General features: G+C 43.9%; 1 protein-coding gene across 2 annotated transcripts; it reads left to right on the forward strand.

The window, feature by feature from the left end:
* The first annotated feature begins 1,259 nt into the window (after positions 1–1,259).
* LOC117756647 (intraflagellar transport protein 43 homolog A) lies at positions 1,260–15,031 on the forward strand. 2 transcript variants are annotated; one of them, XM_034577260.1, is made up of 10 exons: positions 1,260–1,618; positions 2,590–2,691; positions 2,791–2,802; positions 5,348–5,418; positions 7,801–7,836; positions 8,643–8,689; positions 13,388–13,460; positions 14,198–14,273; positions 14,402–14,464; positions 14,727–15,031. In XM_034577260.1, exons 1-10 carry the CDS (start codon positions 1,574–1,576, stop codon positions 14,835–14,837), a joined length of 636 nt encoding a protein of 211 aa, XP_034433151.1. In that variant the 5' UTR covers positions 1,260–1,573; the 3' UTR covers positions 14,838–15,031. The 2 variants fall into 2 exon arrangements, with proteins under 2 accessions (XP_034433151.1, XP_034433153.1); XM_034577262.1 differs by lacking the exon at positions 2,791–2,802 and having other exon boundaries at positions 1,266–1,618.
* The last annotated feature ends 6,700 nt before the right edge of the window (positions 15,032–21,731 follow it).

Below are 21,731 nucleotides of genomic sequence, written 5' to 3' on the forward strand. Positions count from 1 at the left end.
AGATCTGACCCACCGAAATACTGTTTAATACGACTCTAATTCTTTATTCTGTTAAGGCTGTTTCTTGGATCAAATCTTGGAAGTTCGTGCGTAATGTTGGGCAATGGGAGATTTCGCAAGAGGGAGCGTGTTTCTCGTAAAGAAGAAGAATAACAACACATCGGTTGCAATGCACCATTTGTATTTGGATGAATGAGATGAATAATAAATAATATTTTTTATTTTCTTTATTTTTTTAAGAATATGTCAACAGTTTTTTCTGTGCGCCCTCAGATTTCCAGTTCAATTCACCAAGTGTGCAAGTCTTTCGACAAATGCAAAATAAAGTTTTGGAAGATCACAGGCACATATGGTGGCCAAAGCTCACAGAAGGAGATCTTTTAGTTGCTCAAGGGAACTCAACCAGTTGCTGTGATTCTCCACATGCTGCTACCGCTCAGCTCCTCCACAGGGACATAAATCATGCCCAACAGGGACATCTAGCGGACACCAGGGGTAGATTTGGTGGTGGTGGTGGTGGTGGTGGGAGGGGGGGATTAGTTTCTCAGACTCTGGACATTGACCTGTGTGGGTGAGATAATGTGGGTGGACGGAGGAGCTCTGATCTGGAGAAAAACAACACGTTAGACGAGAAGGCAAAAAAAAGGGAAAAGAACAAATGGTGGGAGTTGTGGGAACTATGTTGTTTGTTTGATAAAAGTCAAACTCTCCCTGTGACTGTTTGGATGACATCAACTTTCTGCTATTACACACAACACACACCCTGCTGTCCTGCAAGACACAAGCTTAATTATTAAACTGTTATCGTGCTGAAAGTCATTCTCCAGTTCAAATATCTGTCCTCAGTCCTTGTGTCTGCAACAGTGTTTGGTTTATGATGTCCTCTAATGCAGTGATTACTAACCCAGCTTTATTTATGAAGCATGTAAGAAAACAGTTTAAACCGAGAAAGCACCAGTTGAAGACACATTTCAAGCAAAACAAAACAAAGCAGACTGAAAAGAGGAGAGTAAAAGAGGTAAAATAAATAAAATAAAGGATGGATATGTATAAAAATGTCCCAAAAAAAGTCTGCTGAAAGAGAAAAAATACAAATAGAATAGATAGAACTGTGTAAAATACGAAATAAAATGTAAAGTAGCTTAGTTGAGAAATGTGTGAATAAAAAAGTTTTCAATCTGGTTTTAAAACGTGTAATGGATTCCTAAGACCATCAGGCAGTTCTAGTTTTTTTTTTATATATAATTTTATTTTAGTTTAGAGATTGAAGATTCAATTACCCAGAATAGAAATACATTTAGTAACCACAGCTCTGATGCACCAGAAAACCCAGATTTCTTTAAATGCATCTTCCATCATTACCACTATGTTTAACAAGAACTGGAACACAGTGATTATCAGTAAGTCATCAATACTTTGCGTGTCCGGAGCTGTTTGTGTTTCCCAGTGATTATTGGATGGGACTCGCTCCTTTCTCCTGATTGGCGTTACCATGGTGAGCGTTGCTATGTGACGCTCCGTGTTATATCCAGGAAGACGCTGGCCACATCCAGGCGAAGCAAAGAGGAGAGAAATGGAAGATAACTTCCAGTTGGGAGACGCTGGAGCGGTGAAAAATGTGAGTGAGTGCGCAGTAAGGAGACGGGGACATGCTTAGCTACATGGTTAGCAACATGGTTAGCATGAGCTATGTGGGCTGTGAGTGGAGCTGAGACCACAGCGGTGGTACCGTGCGGCGAGGCTAGTGCTATGCCACTTAGCTCTCAAGCTAATGTGAGCCTCAGCGTTAGCCGTCCAGGGAGTGAGGTAGCTTCTTAGCAGCACGCCAGCAGCAAAGAGACACTGTTATTTGTCACCTTTAGAGCAGCAGCAGCGATAATGTCTGTCTGTGAGTGTCCAGCTATAAACGGAGCTAACATTAATTAGCCCCACTAGCCGAAACTTCCCGACATGCACAGCTCAGTGTTTGTTTTGGTGATGCAGAGTGAACAGTGGGACTTTCTGGATGTCTGCAACTACTCTATCGTAAAGCTAGTTCAAATACTCTTCTTTCTGTTTGTTGATCATCACGTTAAACACATTTTGAATGACACCTAACTTCTGCAACGCTATATGTGATTTCACAGTTCCCTTAAAGATGTGTACGGTTGCACACAGAGAAATGTTGTAGTCAGGGACATAAAGTTTGAGTGAACAGTGATGTAATTCAAAATGGACACTCAGCCTTTTCTTCACCAATATTTAAAAATTTCCTCTCCAGTTTGATTTGACATTATTTAAACATAGTTCTACATTAGGCTCTCCACTGGCTCTTATAATGAGTTATGCTTGTCTCACATCCCTTCTTACCTTAGCAGCTGTTTCTCCAACCAGTGGCACTCATTTCTTAAGATCACCTTAAAATGTGTGATCCCATTGATCCCACATTACCCTCAATAGAAGCACAGGTTCCACCTACACTGAGATAACTGAGGATTTATCAGTCAGATTCGAGGTGCTTCACTACTATAACGTGATAGGAACTTTTTAGATTAAAACACCTGCCAAGCAAAATCACATAACGTCTTCTCCATGTTGAAATGTCCCCAGGTTGCAAAGTCTGGACGGAGAGCTCGCCTCACCGCAGATCAGTCTTCGTTCGAGGATTCTCGCTCCATGAGGAAGTCCTCCACCGCTGCTTCAATGGGAGATGTACGTGATAATGTGATAACGCACAGTTGCATGTTATGATTTCACCTCACGATAAGCATCAATATGCATTTTGGTTTTTGTCTCATTTGTTAATCAAAGGATGAAGACGAGGTATGTAGCAAGAAAAAAACCCGCGACCTTGCATGGCTTTTTGTTGCTGCTACTCCAGACATCAACTTTATACCATTTACTGTAGTACTAGATTCATTAACATGAGTTACCATAATTGTTTGCCTCAGTTTAGTGGGCTCAATTTGACCTACTGAGATTCTTTACATCTCACATAACTGCAGGTACACACCAACTAGACACACATGGTATAAAGTTTTGACGGAGTGCTTATTCATGCAGAGACATTTGATTTGCTGTTTTCCTCTTTCGGAAGGTTTTAAAGTTTACACAGAAGCTCTTCATTCATACTTCTGTGTGTATTGGATCTTCTGTGCTTGCATGAAGTGTTTTCAAGCTTTATTTCATTCAAGCTCTAAAACCCTTTTAAACTCAAGAGACACACAATAGTGTAAATCAAATCTTACACGTTTTAATACAAGCAAATTATATCCTGAAACATCCTGATGACTCTACCATAAATTTTCTCAAATCCTCTCCGGAAGCTGTGCAGAAATGTCGTCATACATTTTTCTGAGTGACCCCTGCCTCTTGAAACATGTTGGATGGAAATGATGCTACATTTAGGCTAAATATAGGGTGAAAACATATGAGAAATGTCGGAGCAGAAGTGACAGTTGAAGTACTACAAATAATCTAACTTCACTATAACTGGTATTTATGGAATCGGTCACATCCCCTGGATTGGCAAACTGTAAACCAGCCAACATTCCCGAAGCCAAAAAATGTCAGCAATGCTCTCGCTTTAGGCTAATCTTCCCAAATTAGGCCAACTTCCCTAATGTATGAACCAGTATTCTCGCGCCCTCTCTGACCTGTTGTGCACATGCAATACATTTTTCCAGAGTGTCGTGCGACTGGGTGGGTTTATTTACAGTCTTCGTTTATCAACCCCCGGCCTCTTCTGTCTAAAATACCCAACTGATTGGTCACATTCCAGACATCCTTTTAAACAAAGACTCAATTGCTTTTATGGGCTCGTAGGGTTTGGCCACCATCAGTTCCTTGCCCCGGAGACCATTAGAAAATCCTAAATTAGAAACCACATGGGTCAAACTAATTGCCTTAACAGCCATAACTATTTTACTACAGCTGTGAGGTTCATATTTGGTCATGCAGAAACGGAGGCACACATTTGTTTTGTTTCTCACCACACTTATCGTCCTTCTCATATTTGTTGAGTGAAATAATGTCAGATGAATTTATTACACTCAAAGTCACTCGACCATATTATCTTGTCTCGTGAAAATCGGTTGTCATCATAAACATGCATGTAAACATTAAACACCGGGGATTTCACATCACTGGAAGGAATTTCTGCAAAGTTGCTTAAAAAAGCCTCAGTTGTCATTATTGTAATCAGTTCTTGGTTTTAATAAAGAGACAGTTATTAATTACACGAATTGAATTGAGCTTGTTCGGCCTCAGCTCTTTTGATTAATGGTAATAAAGAGCGGAGCAGTGTGGGCTCCCTCTGCCCTGCTTAATGATGACATTCGGATTTAGTAATGGCTTTGGTGACGGAAGCAGCCCTGAAAGATGATTTCTTCTTTCATCATAAACGAAAAATCACGAGCAATTTGTTCTCTGCAGACTCAATATAGTAATGAGAAATGTTGGGCATTATTTTTTCCTCCTTTCTTTCTTTCTTCTAATTCATTTGTCTCGTGTCCACCCCTGTGCACTCTGAGGAATTCATTCATTCATGTGCCGGTCTCAGGCTCCCGGTCTCAGGATTGAGATGCTTACTGAGTTTACTATTTTCAGAATCAAAGAATGAGAGGGAGAGGGTCATTTATTTTTTATTTTTACAGTGAATCTATTTAAGGGTCAGACTTACAGGCCCCAGGCAGTTCCCACGCTCTGCTCCATATGTTTTGGTGTATTGAAAACTATAATAAAAAAACAATGGAGCGCGTAGAGATGATGGTGCTGCACATACCAGGCATATTGTTTATTGTACAAGAGCTTTTTCTAGCTTTTTGCTTAAATATTGGAGTTCAAGATTTAAGTAGATATTTGGGTTAAGCCAAACATTTATTAGGACAATTAAACATACTCTTGCCTTTTGCATTCATGCTCTTAAGCTTTGGCGTCTGCTTTTCCTCTTTGGGTCCTGATTTTCTGTTGTAGACAAGAGAGCCCCCTACTGGCAAATGTCAATTTTTAAAAGCTCACAACAATAGTAATTTACTCTTGTCTCTTGATTATACATTTATTATCTTCATAAAGGCCTATTTTTTCAAATTCTTTCATTAGGAGTAACGCCTTGACATGCATTTACTAAGAAATAGAGTAATGAAAAAAGCAACATACAGACAGGAAACAGAAAAAAAACTGATAATAACAAATCACTATATCAAGTTAATGTTGTTTAAAAGAAGTGTGACACAATTTAAGCTATATTCTATACATACATAGGTATAATAACATCAGAAAAGCTCACAAACATGACTTTTGGGTCTTTTGTGTGAGTTAGTAAACATCAAATGAAGCTGTTTGCTATTAAAGGTGTCTCTTCCTCCAGGCCCCCCCTCCTAAACCGGCTCGGCGGCAGGGTGGCTGGGCAGAAGAAAGCTCCGGGTCTGGATCAGCCAAGTACGTATCTTCACGTTTCCCCCACCCCGCATCTCCCGTGGCTGAACTGAAGGCACGGACCTCAAGCCGTGGTCCTGGGTTATGTGTTATTAATGAACTCTCATGCTGTTGAATGAGCTTATTTATCAGTGCGTATTTGGCACTCGGGCAGTGAATCAACAAGGTTAGAGGGAGCCTGTCTGAGCAGGCAACTCTCCATTCGTCTTCATCTGCGAGCAAGGCGGTAATTGACATGGTTAATGCATCAGCCACAGGAGGGCACTGTTAGTCAGCTAGCCACTTCATCACCGGAGTTCAAGCCACTTAATCACCCCTTACCACTGCGGTCTGCTCTTTACATGGGGAGCACAACATGGAGAATTCAAGAAATATTTGGAACAGATGGAAGCTGCTCTCCAAAAGCTTTTGGGTGCAAAGAACAAATATAAATATAAATACTGCACAAGACCAACTGAAGGTGAGACTTATTACTCCCCTGCAGAACTACCTCCGTTGTATTTCTCTTCCACCTGCCACTGTTTTTGTCTTGTCTTCAGTCTCAGTGGAGCTGAAAGCACAGGAGATGCATCGAAGTGAACAGGCCCCGCCGATTGTGTTTGTTTATTTGTGTAGTGCACGCAGGGAAAATAGCAAAACAGCAAACTCAATAGATCTTTCCTTTCTCGCAGAAGGTCAGCGTGTCGCTCCTCTGCATTTACGTAACCCGGCTTGATACCCTGGTCTCAAAGCGATTGAAATACAGGAGGTGTAAAAGGGGTTTGCACGTGCATTGATCGTCTCTAAAACAAAGTAAGTAATGGTCCCCCCTGGAACCGGCAAGGACTTTTCCCTTCAATGTCACCTCTCATGCTCAATCACCGCCATCCTCCTCCCACTAATCCCAGCGCAGAAATCCCAGGATTTGTCGATCTATCACTTCTAATTGACACTAAATGATCTGTCAGTTTATTGATGAACCTTTGAAACCAGGTTGTCACAATATATTTTATCCCTAACAACTTTTTCCAGACAGTTTTACCATGTCTATCGCTTTGCCTTACATGAGTCTTAATCAAGGGGCCTGTAATGTGTCTTAAGTGTCGCCACCCCCGCCCTCCAGACAGGACACAGTCCAAGGGCAGGCAGGTAGGCTCCCTCAGCTCCTCTTCGCCTTGCTGGACCCTCGCACCTTCGAGGCAGTCGGTCTGGGCCCAGGAGACATTGATAAGGCAGATAATTCAAGGGAAAAGATTATTGGCGAAGAATTGGTTTATAAGTTGTGTGTTTCATCATTGTCTCCTTTTGTTTTGTTTCCTGCTTCAAAAGGACAAATTAAGAAGGTTCTAGTTACTTTGCTTGGAAAATATATTATAATTTAAATGTTAATTTTATGTTTTTAGATTAGTCAAAGTAAAATTGTTATTTTAGAAATAAGTCCCACTGAATGTATTTATGCACAAGCAGTAAAATGTTTTCGGTGGTGAATGTCCAGCTTGGATCTGATGGTCAAGTCAAGACAATTTCTTTTTATGAAGCCCAATATAACAACATTTTCTCAAATAATTCACAATCTACAGCGTAAAAAACCTAAAAAGGGGAAATGTCAGAAAAATCAAGAGAAGACAGATCAACTCTTTTATGTGTCCACTACATTCATTGTGTCAGAAGCTCCCGAACATCGTCATAAGTATACATAAGATTTGAATCCCAACAATACAGCTGATCTATTAATCTAATAAACACTGGAAAATATCTGTGAATATATATTTTATATAAATCAAGTATTTGTTGAATTTTAATAAATACTAGATGTCTGTACTCCTGATTTTTGATTGTGTGAAAGTACTGGATGTATTACCTTATATAACCAGTAGGGGGCACTACTCAACCAGGAGATCAACCAAAAATAATTTAGTATCTTTAAAAAAACCTCTTATACACATTTTAGTCTACTGATCAAAACTTACTCTGCTTTGATCAGTTTCTTTTATGATGATTGATGATGGTTAAGCGATTAGCTGCAACCTAATCATGCAGTTATATGTTTCTTCTCAGATGTGACGTTCGACTGCTGCATTTCTTAATACAGACCGTGTGCTAAAAATAATGTGATGAGGTAGAGAAGAGTCCAAACATAGTGTTTTGGTGTCTGGCATCCTCTGTTCAAGCTGAGCGGTGTAAATGGAGAGAAGTCCGAAAATAGCTGCCTGATCCAGCAGGAGACGGTGGAGGAAACAGGGGAGAGAAGACAACTGTGGTCGACCCCACTGTGTCTAATATCGCAGGATTACTATAATTAGAAGTTGTCCCTTTCAGGAAGTTTTATCCAACCATTATTCTGCAGGAAGGGAAATGTCATGTTATTTAATTTGTCTAACAGTTGCTGTTTCTGCTGATTCACAGATCCTCAAGACGACCTGCAGCTGAGGATCTGGAAGAGTAAGTTGACTCAGCCACCTTTAAGATACATATTTGAATGTTTTTCAGTGCGGATACTGATTAAATTCAATGGGAGTTCAATGTTTGCGTTTATGGATAAAAATGGGTACGTTTGCATGTTTGTAGTGAAGTGGAAACGGCGCCGTACTTTCAGATTGTCCTTTGTTGCATCTAATCCCAGCCTTCCAAGAACAATCACTTAACATGATTAAAAAAACAGCGTGACTGGGTTGTCATCACTTTTATTGCTGTTAGGAGCCAAGTTTTCCTGTTATTCCATTTTTTTTCCATCCCCCTCCCTCGCATCCTTCTGTGACTAGAATAGACATCACCGTGAGGGGAGGCAGGTATAGAGGACGTATCCCGGGTGCTTCACTCAACGCAGTAGCCTCGACGGCTGCAGAGGCTTTTGTGTGAAACTACAGATTTTGCCCTACAGAAAAATCCCTTTCGTTGTGTCTCTGTCACGAATGTCTTGTCTTAGTAAGACTTACTCAGACGGCTGCCCCAGCTGGGTTTGTTTTTTAAAAAATTCCTAGAGGTCGTCTTGTCCAGAGCCTCCAGGTTGGTCACTCAGAAAGCGTCTCAATTCACCATCAGTGCTTTTTGTCAGAGGCCACTGTTCCAGTCAACACAAAGCACACAGAGCCAGCATCCTGTCTACCATGAGAAGAAGAAGGAAAAAAAACATGCCCATGATCAAAGCAAAGTAGCCCAGGAGCCGACTCACTCACTCCCTGTGATGACCTCACCATCAGGCTCCATTTTTGAAAGCATTAAATAATTCACACTTCCTGTTTCTACAGCCGCCGCCTGCAACCACAAACTCCCCAGGGATCAGATGATGAAGGAGGTAAGAGCACCCTTGCAATCCTCCGCTCTGTGTCTCCTCACGGGTAAAGAGGAGCCCTCCTCTGCCTCCCCGGCACATTCATCCTCTGGAAGTGGAGCAGATAAGCAGGCAGTCAGATCATGCTCGAACTCCATTTCTCTTTGGATCCAGCATGGATTTGTGTGTTTGAACTCTGCCTTTGACCACAGAGTGTGTGTTACACTGTATAATCAAGGCCTCTTTGATGAAAATGACAAGTGCATATGTGCATCAAATGAAGTCAGATTCATAGTTGATGAAGAATATTGCGACAGGATTCAAGTGTTTCCCTCACCACCCAGAGTGACACAGTTAAACCACACACAGAGAGTCGGGCAGGTGCAGTTGAATGCAGATCTTGCGTTAACGTTGCTGCTTCGACTCAGTCACCTGAGGGCCCAACTCTGTGCGCCACAAACTCCAACTCCAGCCTGTTTTGTTCAGTTCCATTTTCCAGTGCAAAGCAGCTGAGGAATGGGTAGAATAGCCAGAGGACAGACAGGTTAGCAGCACGAGATGTTCATCTAACAACCTCATTCACATCAGTATCTCATATATTATTGATTTATAAACAGTTGATGATGGATATTTTTTTAGATTGAATTCGATTTATCCTGATCAGCAACAAAATGTATTGGATTCTTCCTTGGCCCATGTCTCATCCTTTCACCGAGTTCTGTGGAAATCTGCTTCGTTGTTTTTGTGAAATCATGCAAACAAACAACAAATAGACAAAAAACAGACAGGCAATCTTAGCTAATCAGGACAAGTTAATTCAAGTTATTCAACTCAAAACCAAGTTATGATTATGGGATAATATTTTAAAGAATGAATTCATTTTCATAAAATCAAATTGCTCTTTTGTGTTTTATTAAAACAAATTCGTCCTCATTCCTCACCTCTTCCTCCTCATGAGAAAATGAGGATTTTAGAAATGAGAGATTGTAACATTTAATAATCATTCAACTCTAGTAAAAATGTCACACTACCTAGCTACAGTGTCATATTGTATAGTAAATTGTATTTTATTTGCTTTTTTAATTCTTACTTGCTGGTGCGTGATGTTGAAAGTCGGACATTATCACAAAAGTATTACAAACCTGAAAACGATAAATAACAATGAATTGCAGACATAAAGTGTAGTGTGAAGGGCGCTGTGGTTTTGTTTTTTAATACTCTGTTTCTGTTACATGTATGTGTACACACACATGTGAAGTGTCCAGAGGTTTGGTTCTCTTGCAGTTAATGCCGCCGGAAAGATTATTACTCTGTGGAGGGAAACCTCTTAATACAGAGCCGGAGGCAGGGGCATTGGAAATTACAGTGCTGAGGGTTAGTGAGATAGCCTCTGCCATCTTGATTATGTCCCCTACCCTTATCCCTTATGTCCACTGGCTACAAGCACAGAGCGAGAAAGAGAGAGAGAAGGCGAGCTCAGCCCCCTGCTCCCATCTCCCCATCAGCTGCCCCCACAGCCTCCTGCTGGTCACTTAAAATAGCCCCAGTATCGGAAACACTCATGTGTTTCATGTCTCAGTGTCTCACTGTCAGTCACTGATGTGTTGGATATTGTCCCATAAGCCATTTCAAATGGATTCTGTGCCTAGGTAATCATTTGCCTGGGCCGCTGCATAGTAATGCAGAGTGATGTCCTGTTCTCCAAAGTCGCTGACTGGCGTGTGCCTGCCGGGAGTACGTCTACATTCACAGCAAATTATCCCCTTTTGATATTTACATGCTTCAGCGAGGAGGCCGGACGCAAACCGTGTAATAGGGGTACGTGAGGCTCGCTCGCTGCCAGACAAAATCCACATTGATACATGTCCAGCTGAGGGGAGGAAGTCAGAGCAGGTGATGGGAGCCGTGCTGAGGGGAGACGTGTCGTCCTGATGGAGTTGCCCTTTGCATCAGAAGAAAACAGTGGCTTGTTTGCAGCTGCTTTGATGCCCTGCTTGACCTCCAGTAATAGGTTGAATTTGAAGCTCGTTTAAAAACCTTGTTCCTTTTTTCACTTAATAATAGACTTTGCATATAGACAGCATATGCCTCTGCGCTTCACACTCAACACTCATGGAGTGTGTTCATAGCACATTAGTCGCTGAAATGGGAAAAAGGGTGTGTGTGGACAGATAGACAACCCAGGAAGCTGTTTGCAAAGAGTTGGACAGCAAGGCTTTTTGATGTCATTGCACTAAGACCATTAAATTTGATTGGGGGTCCAGGGGGGACAGATTCTGCTGAACGCTGTGCTTTGTAAATGAGAGGACAAAGTGTCACCGGGGCCTCATGAATATGAAATACCCGCGCCTGCATTTATTTGGATATCAGAAACACAGATGAATCTTGTCAGCAGCTAAACGAGTGTGGCATTTTTAATTTGGTTTAATTAAAAAAGAGAAAAGAAATAAGTTATCAACACAGGGTGAGGTTTCGTAATCTGTGGAAAGTTTCTGGGTTTCGGTTTTTGACCAAGTCTTCCTCTGTCTGACAATTATGTTTTAGAATCCAAATAATTTCTCATCATTGGAACACTAACTGTCACAGAGTATAGAAATCCAGCGTCCCACCAATGATCGATACATTTCTTCAACTCCACTTTATTTCCAGGAGTTATTTTTGAAGGAATGGTGACACAGATGCCGAGATATTTCCCCCCACATCAGATGCAGACTTCCATCTCTTCACCTCTATTTAGCTCCTCTATTGACTTTCCCCTCGGGGTGCAGTACTGTGGTTAGAGATTACCGACAACCCTCTCCATGCAGTCCGGCTCCCTTTTTCCTCCCACTATCTGTCTGTTCCTCTCTCTTTGTTTGCTTCCTCTCCCCCCCCTCTCTCTGTCCGTGTCACTGTCAACACTCAGCTGTAGAGCTAATAAGGATGTGCAGTCTGCTGCCTCCCAGAGAAAACATTGTACAGGAAACACTCATCACAGCCGGTTTCTAGAAGGACATCTGTGAAGTTTTTTTTCTAACTGTACTACACAAAAATGTTTTGAGTTCCAGTTTTATTAGTCATATGTAAATAACGGTGCAATGAAATCTGTTGGACGAGAAAACAAGTCAGCTCAGCAATAGAATGACGATCCGTATGAAATAGAATATAAGATAAAAGATAAATGAATAAAGATGGGTTGAGTTATAAATGAAATATAAAACTAGATACACACAAAACATGAGGATTTATTGGATTTAAGTCCTGGTTCAATAGCAGCCGTCATGGTCCACTGCCTTTTTTTATGTAAGCAGTGCAGTAAACAGTGCAGTAAACAGGAGGCAGTGCTGACAAGCAGGTAAGCAAATATGCCATGTGGAATATTTAGATACATGAGTTGAGAAGCCTGATGGACCGGTGGTTAAAAACTGTCCTGAAGCCTGGTGATACATGGGGCCATGCTCCTGTGTCATCTCTCAGATGGTATGGAGGACAATGTGTGTGTGTGTGCTGGGTGGCTGTGGTCCTGATGCTGTGTGCGTTCTGCAGGAAGGTGGACGGCATGCTGGATGGCTGTGAGTCTGTTGCTAGTGATGTGTTGAGCTGCCACCACTCCCTGTTGGGATTTGCCGCTGTGGGAAGAGCAGGTCTGTATGAGGCCCATCAGCGAGCTCCCAGTGGTGCACCTGGAGTAGTTACTGAGGATGCTGGTGATCGCCAAACCTCCCCAGTCTCTCAGGAAATGGAGCCGCTGACAAGCTTTCTTGAAAAAAGAGTCCTTACGTGGTGTAGTAGGATTCCTCGACCCTGAAGCTGCTGACCCTTTCTACTTCAGCATTGCCCATGTACATGATGTGGGTGTCTCCCCCCGCTGTCTCCTTTACTGATGTTGAGACATGATAAATGAAAGATCAAATATTGGGGGAAACCTTTTTTCCCCACTGATGTTTGAGCCCTTCATTTGTCTTTAGCGATACAAAATCCTTTTGATAATATATGTATATGCAAATCTCAATCAGTCTCTTTGTCTATCATTAATCTTTTCCCAACCAGTTCATCTGCACTCCTCATCATGCCTCTCTAATTTCCCTGCTCCAGCAAATGTGCATCTGAAAAATGCTGTGAAAGTTTGCCCTGTCCTTCTTGGGAGTGGAGCCATCCTCTGTCCTGTTGCGTTTTGCCAATTAAAGTGGGTTCCCACTGTTTGAGCAGCGGGCTGGCGGCTCCTGGCACAACAGCCCCTGCCAGGCCGCACTGTGACTTCCGACCCCACACAGATGGGCCCACAAGCAAATACTCTTGCACATTGCTGGATGCCGCCCCAGTCGGAGTGGCAGAGTGGACATGGAGGTCGGCCCACCGGCCACTGCAGGTCCTGGAGGTGGGCGGCGCTGACAGGGCCCAAATGCTAAGGTAGCAGGGGGTGCTTTCTGGGGAGCCCCTGGCCAGCGGCCCTCTCACAGCAGGAAGAGCTGCCGCCTCACCTCCTGAATATTCATGGCCGCATGGCTATTGTGACAGGGCAGCTCTTATGAGGATGTAGCCAGAGAGAGGGAGGGGAGAGTGTGTTTATGTGATCTCACATAAACATACTCATGCAAAAAATATGTGTTCCTAGAAGCCATATATGGAGATTCACTGTATTTTTTTATAAATGATTCTAGGATTGTCTCAAATTTTGACATAACTTAAGATGTAATCAGATCATCTTTAAAAAGCTATGGTCTCTGTTTTTGTTTTTTTTAGATATTCCAGTGATTCCAGATCTTGAAGAAGTACAGGAAGAAGACCTCACCATGCAAGTTGCAGCTCCACCAAGGTAGTGTGTGTCCTAAACTCATAAAGTTGTCCTTTATCCTTTAGGATTCACACACGCACACATGTCCCCTGTCTCGTGTGTGTGTGTGAGACATTTGACCTCTGTCGGTGCACAGGGCAGATCAGTCGCTCGCTCTGGTGACTTCGATGGTCACCTGTCCTCCACTCGTGTCATTGCAGAGTCTCGCTTTATCGGCTGAAATGGAGAAATAACAGTTGGGTGTGATTTATGCAACTCCGTTACCTGGGTCCTTACTAACTGGGCCCTTTGATTTACAGGGCAGTGAGAGACACGCCGACATGTGTCGAATATGTAGCAAGGCTATGACAGCGGTGGAGGTTATTAGGCTGGGGCTTGCTCTCTGTGCGAGATAATATCCACATTGAACTCATTGTGGGGGCAATGTAGCGTGTAATGTGCAGTAAGTAGGACTGGCATGCACTGCTAGGCCCCGGCCACTTTGAGAGCCCCCCCCACACTTAATTCCAACCCACAGATAAGCAGCTGGGTTTCAATTTGAAGCGTTTACCACTTGGCAACCATCTCCTGCTCTCTGTGGTCTTAGAGCCTCAATGTGCACAAACTTCTCCACCTCCACTTCTCAGTCTTGGTTTGCTGATAGTGTGAAAGTACTGCAGTAGAGGTGGCTAGTACTTTTCTGTGATGTGTAGTCTTGATTATAATACAAGTCTATCAGTGTATCAGAGGCCTATTCTGAATTTCTGCCTTCTTGTTAGCATTCAGGTGAACCGTGTAATGACCTACAGAGATCTGGACAATGATCTGAAGTATTACTCGGCCTTTCAGACCCTAGTAAGTCAAGAACATGTATTTTTATATATTCCTGATATTTTCACGTCTCTTTTCGTCAAGGTGGTTCATTTAATATTTCACCCCTGTTTGTGCAAGTTAAGTACATTTTTACTTCACTCTTTCTTCAGGACGGAGAGATCGACTTGAAGCTCCTCACCAAGGTTTTAGCGCCAGAGCAGGAGGTGAAAGAGGTGAGTGAGTTTTTAGTAAATATAGCTTGTGAGCTCCCAGCAAAGGCCTGTCCAGCTGTTTCTAGAGCACCAGGGGAGGTTGCCACTCTGTCTCCCAGGTAATCAAGATTTATGATGTGTACATTAACACCCTCTGCTCTCCTTCCCCAATTCTCCTCTCTTTGCTCCCTGTGTTCCCCATGCTCTCTTTCTTGGTACGTCTCCTCCTGCCTCCTAATTCTTCTTCTTCTCCTCCCTCCCTTGTCTCTGTGTTGCGCTGCAGGATGATGTGAGCTGGGACTGGGATCATCTGTTTACAGAGGTGTCCTCAGAGCTGCTGATGGAATGGGATCAAGGAGAGAATGAGGAGCAGGCTGCGTTGCCTGTAACATGAGGAGAGGAGGTTTGGACTGAGACTTTGAATGGCTCCAGTGGGAACTGGGTGAATGTCCATTACACAGAAGGGCCAGTGACTTTGGTTATATTAACTTTAATTACTGTTTGTTATCCAGGATATATATTCTGTAAAGTGTATATACAGCATTTCTTGTATTTTCCTAAATAAAGTTCACTGTGTAGTGAACAGTGTGGTGTTGTCTGACCCTGTCTTTATATAGGTTTTAGAATTTCTCCTTTTTTATTGTTTGTTACTATTTAACTTAAACAGCTAAAAGGCAAACTGCTTGTGTTTGAAAAGCCCCTGAATCTAGCTGTCATAGATAAAAAATGCCCTCCCTGTACTGTCCGCATTATCAGCAACCTCATACAAGTCCAAGGTTGATAATCAGCTAAGCTGAAATCCAGTTGATTGTCTTCAAATTAACATTCCTCATTAAAGCCCACAACCTTATTGTTATTGACTGTGCCATTGACTTTATCTTCCAGCTCTTCGATAGGAGCAACCCCTTCTTCACTATTATCTCAAATGCATTGAACAGAGTTTCCTATTGACACCTGGGGGATTAGCATACATTATACCTTTTGGATAAAGAAGAACGGCCGTGAGTCTGGTAGAAGACAACTGCTGGTGTCAGGTATGTGTTCTTTAAGGTGAAAGAACAGAAACAATGTTAAAAACTCTGTATGAAGAACAAACACTGTATCTCACACACTGGAACAAAATCGGACCTAATTGATGAAATATATTGTTTACCATGCCTTCGCCGCATGCTGCCCTCATGCATCAGCATTCAGTCTTGTCTTTGGTTCATGTGTGTGAATATAAAAGCAGGCCTCCAAAGTCCGGCCAGGTCTATTAGGGAAACAGCTGTAACATTTACAGATTGTGATTAGGTTTATTTCTGAGGCAGACGGCAGTCTCCTGGCATTTGGGGATGCACAGCAAAGTCCTCAAGGACACGAGTTCTATGCATCTAACAGCTCAATCACTTCCCATCACAAATAGATCCAGATTTTTTTCATTTGGTGCGCCTTGAATCAACTTCATCAAGTGCACTAGCTCCGGATGAAGCCGTCACACGGGGTGTTTGTGCTCAGAATATTTGATCTCGGTGCTCAAATTCAGTGTGTGATCTCAGTTTCTGTTTCTCTATCATATATACAAATGCACATTTTTTTTTTTTTACCGCCTCCACAATTGGCTTATTTAGCTAGACTTAATGAATTCTGCCCATATGCCCCGAGCAGCTGCTATGTTGCCCCTTCCTCCCGCCCCTGCCGAGCTGCGAAGTGTCCATCCATGTAGAGACAACCTCTAGCTGTCTCTCTGGAGAAGGCTAAGCCTGCCACTCCTCTGCTGGCAGCCGGCCGGTGCTGTTTGAGGTGGACTGCGGACGGGCCGGGGACTCAGATTAGGGCCCAGTGATCACGGGTTGCGGCCGGCCTCAAATGATTGGCCCGAGCATCGGTGGATCAGAGAGGGGATTAACGAAAGAGAGAGAGATCCAGAGACGCTGTTTGGCATGTGCATGCATCCAGCTTCTCAAAGTGACCTCTCTCCACTCCCTCTTCCCGCTGCTCCCTTCTCCCCCTTTATTCCCTGCATGTCTCTCGGTGTATAGAGTGTATCCTGATGCTGCAGTGAGGCTCAGAGTGACCTCTCCCTGTCTGAGTGCCCTGAATTCAATCACATCAACAGCTGCAATATATACATTATTTCCAGTGAGGAAGGCAGTTGTGTTCTCGGAGAGCTTTGTGGTTATGACGGTAGATTTCAGATGAACATGGTGTCACTGGGAGGTTAGCAGAGTCTGACGCTGTTCATATCAGATCAGACGATACATGCCTCACATGGGTTTAGGGCGTCATTTGTTTTTCCTTGACATTTTTCTATTAAAATAATGGAGCCATTACTGCTGTAAAAATCCACATTGCTCCGACGCGTTCTTCTGTAATCCAACATTTCATTCAAAACGTCCCCGTAATGACACAGTGTTTAGAATTCTTTGATTTGTTGGGAAATATGTGACACCAAATGTTTTGGTTTATGTCGGAAAAACAAGTTTTCATGTTGCGAATCTACGGTTTATTTTTAAAGCAGCAGTTTGTTACTCAGGTCCCTGTGTAAAAGCTTTGAGGCCAGTATGGACCAGCTGAGCTCACAGAGTTCCCAGGCCACTGGGTTTAAATGGGTAATATATCTGTGTTTTTATTGGGTCCCTTGGTGGAAATGACTTTTCATTTTGTGGCAAAGAAAACAAATGCAAGGAAGTTATACAAGTTTAATAAAAACCAGACGACGGCCCCTGTTAATGTAATGTTTTCCTGCTCCTCGTCGCCAGCCTTGTCTTAATGTATTTTGATATTGGGCTCTAATTGGAGGGATAGAATAGAGATAATGTGCTTCCAGCTCTGGCTAATATGCCGTGGTGTTGACAGAAGTTTATACATCTTATCTGGTCTCAATATCTGCCTTCCATATGGCCCAGAAGCAATATGCTGAGGTGTAATTAAAGAAAATGGGGAGATGTGAAGATAACTTGCGCCCGATGTCGGGGCCCCTCTGACACAGAGTGAGGGGTGAGGACAGACATGCTAAAGCTCAAGGAATATTAGGACCACTTCATTCCACCAGGGGCCGCGAGCCCGTCACTGGTTCCCCGTCGCTGACCTGGCCAGCGGCGCGTCAGTCAGGTGCCACGAAGCAACCACAAGAGGATGATTATGAGTTTACACAGGCACGAACACAAAGACATCCCCCCCCCCCATTTTATGCCATGTTTTACACATTAATTTATAACATAAATACATGCAAGGTCAATTTGAATTCTGATAGTAGAAATAATGTGTGCAAATGCGACCATATTCAAATGGCTCTTGCGCCCTTTGAAACGAGCCTCAAACAGCAGCCACTGTATTGATTTACCACAAAGACTCCATGATAATTTAAGTTTAAAGGAGAAATCCTCACCACACAACTAAGGCGGGCAGATCAATATCATTTCTTGATCAAAAGGGGATTTGCCTTTGAAACAGCGAGATTAAACAGATGTTTTATTTTTCATATACTGCACCTTTAAACGCCCCCACAGGGGATTGTGGGAGAGGAGCAGGAATAGCTCCACTAAAGAGACAATGAAAGTGATGTTTTTTTAAGACCCTAAAGTTTGACGGGTTGAAAAGTGTTATCAGTTTTGTCAGCGCTATTTCACCCCCCCTCTCTTCTTTAGTTAATATTCTATTGCTCCAAATCCTTTTTTTGTTTACCCCAGGTGGGCTTGGACATGAAATGGCGCGGACGGTGGCAGCTTGGAATGCCCCTGGGCATCCTACGGCCGTCATGTTGTCAAAGGACCTGGGAGGGGGAGTCAGAGGGCCAGGAGTGTTTTTTTCAAGTATAATCCATGAGATGTGGGGAGAAAAAAAAGCTTGTGTTGTTTTTGTTACTGAATTCATTATTATTACGATTATTATTATTTCCCCTCTTTCTCCTCGTATGTTTTTAGTGCGGCCGAGGGCGGGAAGGCGAGACGGGTTTGGGCATGAAATACAGTCGAGCCCCACATTTGTCAGGTATTTTATTATTTCCCTTCTTCACCTCTCAGTCCTGTGCGCGGGGTCCTTCATTTTTCACATGACTGGTTTTCTTATCATTGTGGGCCCTCTCCGCTGGCCTATGAGTGACTTAAAGGCAATAAAACACAAAACATTCTGTAAAACACGGAAGCCTCTCTGGTCGCGGAGGCCCTGCAATGCCTCTCCGGGAAATTATGATAATAACTCAGTGGCGGTTGGTGTGTCCAGGTCGCCGTGGGGGGTTGGCTGCGATGGGAAAAGGTTCACCAAGGTCCTAGGAGCAGGGGCAGGTCAAGGTGGCGTGTTGGGCCTCACCACCCACCCCCTTCTGTCATAAACTCTTTCCATCACGCGGGATGCCGGCTGCAGCCAGGTATACTGCAGAACCTCTTTGTCTTGTAGCTGCTGGCGATAAAGAAAGGGCTGATGGGAGAGTGGTTGTGTTGCCCCTCTGGCAGTGGCGAGGTCAGCCGAGGAGCTTATCATGGCCAGCAGAGGAAAACGCCTGAGTCAACACAACTCCACTGTTTGCCCTCTGAGGGTCACAAACACACACTTCTGCCGCTGTGCTTTGAACTTGGTACTTTTTTATTTTCGTTCCTTACGACATGAAAGTCACGAGACGGCGAGAGAACTGTGCGGCCATAATTTTTTGTTGCCTGGATTTGCTGCTGGGTGGAGGGAGGGGCTGGATGTAGCCCCACAACACCTCTCAAGTGTGTGAATGAGAAGGAGCGAGGACAGGAAGGGAGCGAGGGCTCCACCACTGAGGTGCTGACAGAGGGGATCGAGGGGCTGAGATTGCACCTGTTCCGGCCCGGCAGCCTCTCAGCAGGGCCTCGCCCGAGTCTCAGCCTTCTCCTGGCATCTGTGATGGGGGCCAGGGCCAGTCCCACCTCCAGCGCTCGCTCCACCTCTCCTTTGCTCGTGGAAGGGAGACGAGGAACGCGAGAGGCTCCATCTGCCGAGGGCTCGCCGTGGTCTCTGTGGCCCGGGGCTGCTGGTCCTCCACGACTCGGGGGTCTCTCAGTGGTAGACCACAGCGAGACACATCACACGTCACATGCCAGCTGGCCAGGCTCTCTCCACTGTAAACAGAGACTAATGACCACTCAACACACACACACACACACACACACACACACACACACACACATCCTTGGTAGAATGGAGGAGGGGGAGACGTTGTAGGTGAAAAAGCTTGGCGTGGTTTGGATAAAGGAAAGCAGCATCCTGAGGTTATTTAACAGGATTTGTTGCTGCAGGAGACGCTGTTTGAGCCTGGGGAGGGAGCTCGCCGTCACAGTGGGACGTTGCTAAAGCTACTGTCTGGGGTCTGACTCCATCAGTCCACCACATCACAGTCCACCGGTTTGCTGCATGCGTGCAACATCACAGGCCTCCCATCGCTCCACAAGCCCCCGGGCTCAAGCTGGTCCACCCACTGAGTCTGCAAAGCTCTCATGCAGGATCCCTGTTCTGAGGAAGTGCACGTATGGATGTAGCTATGAATTCTGGGAGGGAAACGTGAACTGGGCCTTTTTTGATATTTTCAGTTAATGAGTCTAATTTGTTTTTTGAGGCCTTTTCTACTTGTGGGTCTCCAGAACTGTCAGAGCCTTCATCCCACTTTCCTTAAAAATACAAAATGCAACCTGATTTATCAGCATCTCTCAGCGAGCCTTACCTTTACATAAACTCTACCATGCATTTAGTGTATGGCAGAGCAGCTGTGAGTTGTGCGTCCCCAGACTGAAGGACATTTGTGTCATGTCACCTGTCCCGTCTCACTCAGGATCTCCATGTCCTCGTCTCCGAAGCTCAGTTTTTCTCAAGAATTCCCCTCTTTCAATCAAATTACAATTATTTTTAGCATCCCCCCAACCAGATAGTTTCATATATGTCCCGCTATCTCATTTTTCCCTGATGTGCATAACACATGCATTTATAGATATAAATATATATGGGGATATAAATAAAAATATCAAATACAGGATGGGAGTAATGTGACATTGAGTGTTATTCCCCAGTTAGGCAGGGAGCGGCAGGGAGGTCACTCGGCTACACTGAGCCACTGGCGGCCCGGGCCCCGCCGGTCCACTGGAGTGACTTGGCTTCATCTACAAACTCGCAATAAATATCTGGCCATCATTTATTTTAATTCACTCCTTTCTTGCTCAGATGGAATGAATTCTTAACCTTGTAGGACAAGGACACCCGCATGCTGCCTGCCTTGCCTTAGCTGCTAAATTATTCTTCATTCTTCGGGGGGGAAATGAAAAAAAAAAAGGGGAGTCCAGCGTTGCTCAAACTGTCAGCTCCAATGAAAAGCGCGCCTGAAAACGTTGTCACTGAACCCCTGGACAAGGAAAAGAAGGGGAGTGGGCAGCGGAAAGACAGAGTGAAAGGAGTGGAGTGGGGGGGGGGGAGAGAAAAGAGCAGGGGGAAGGGGGGAGTCAGCAGCCTCCAGAGTGATTTATTTGCCAAATCAGGACACAATGAGTCGATTATGAGTCCTCTAATAAGAGAGAGTGTTTGGGGACCCACTAATTGGGCATGATTGAGTTGCAGTCTGGGAGCCGGGCGAAAAGGGAACCTGGTCGGCGGCTGTCATGCAATCATCAGCTAATCAGAGCTTTGAAATTAAAACTGCGTGTTTAGGGTAGAGGACGGGATAATGGCAGGGACCTGCCTGAGCTCCGAGGCCGTCTGAGGAGGAGGAGGCTGTCACTGTGTGTGTGGGTGGGTGTGCATGTGTGTACAGTATAAATGTGTGTGTTTGCTTGTGCATTTGCGTGTTTGTAAGTACAGTACTTGTGTGTGTGCATAGGCAGGACAGATTTGTGTGTGTGTGTGTGTGTGTGTGTGTGTGTGTGTGTGTGTGTGTGTGTGTGTGTGTGTGTGTGTGTGTGTGTGTGTGTGTGTGTGTGTGTGTGTGTGTGTGTGTGTGTGTGTGTGTGTGTTTGGGGCCTCTCATCCCTGTCTATGGTGTTTGCTGGTCTTGATGTGGAAAGTGAAGGAGCTGTAATCAGTCCAGTACTTGCACTAATGTGTGTGTTTGTGTGTTTGTGTGTGCGTGTGTGTGTGTGTCCTCAGTTGTGTAGTGTATCGCCAGGTTTATGACAAAACCTTATTTTGTATAGAATAATGAAAATAATAAAGATTTTAAGGATTTGTTTTTCATATATAAAAAAACTTTTTGATCGTTTTTTCAAATGTAAAACTGAATTACCTGTATAGACCTTTTCTTGTGTTTAACATGATATGAAACAAAATTACAAATCGTAATTTTGTTGAAGCAAAATGAACCAGT

Source organism: Hippoglossus hippoglossus, chromosome 22 (assembly GCF_009819705.1).
Source record: "Hippoglossus hippoglossus isolate fHipHip1 chromosome 22, fHipHip1.pri, whole genome shotgun sequence".
NCBI lineage: Eukaryota > Metazoa > Chordata > Actinopteri > Pleuronectiformes > Pleuronectidae > Hippoglossus > Hippoglossus hippoglossus.

Coding starts and splice junctions, on each gene's coding strand:
- LOC117756647 (XM_034577260.1), top strand. CDS start 1,574: ATGGAAGATAACTTCCAGTTGGGAGACGCTGGAGCGGTGAAAAAT. Junction 7,837..8,642: donor GCAGCTGAGGATCTGGAAGA/GTAAGTTGACTC, acceptor CTGTTTCTACAG/CCGCCGCCTGCAACCACAAA. Junction 8,690..13,387: donor GGGATCAGATGATGAAGGAG/GTAAGAGCACCC, acceptor TGTTTTTTTTAG/ATATTCCAGTGATTCCAGAT.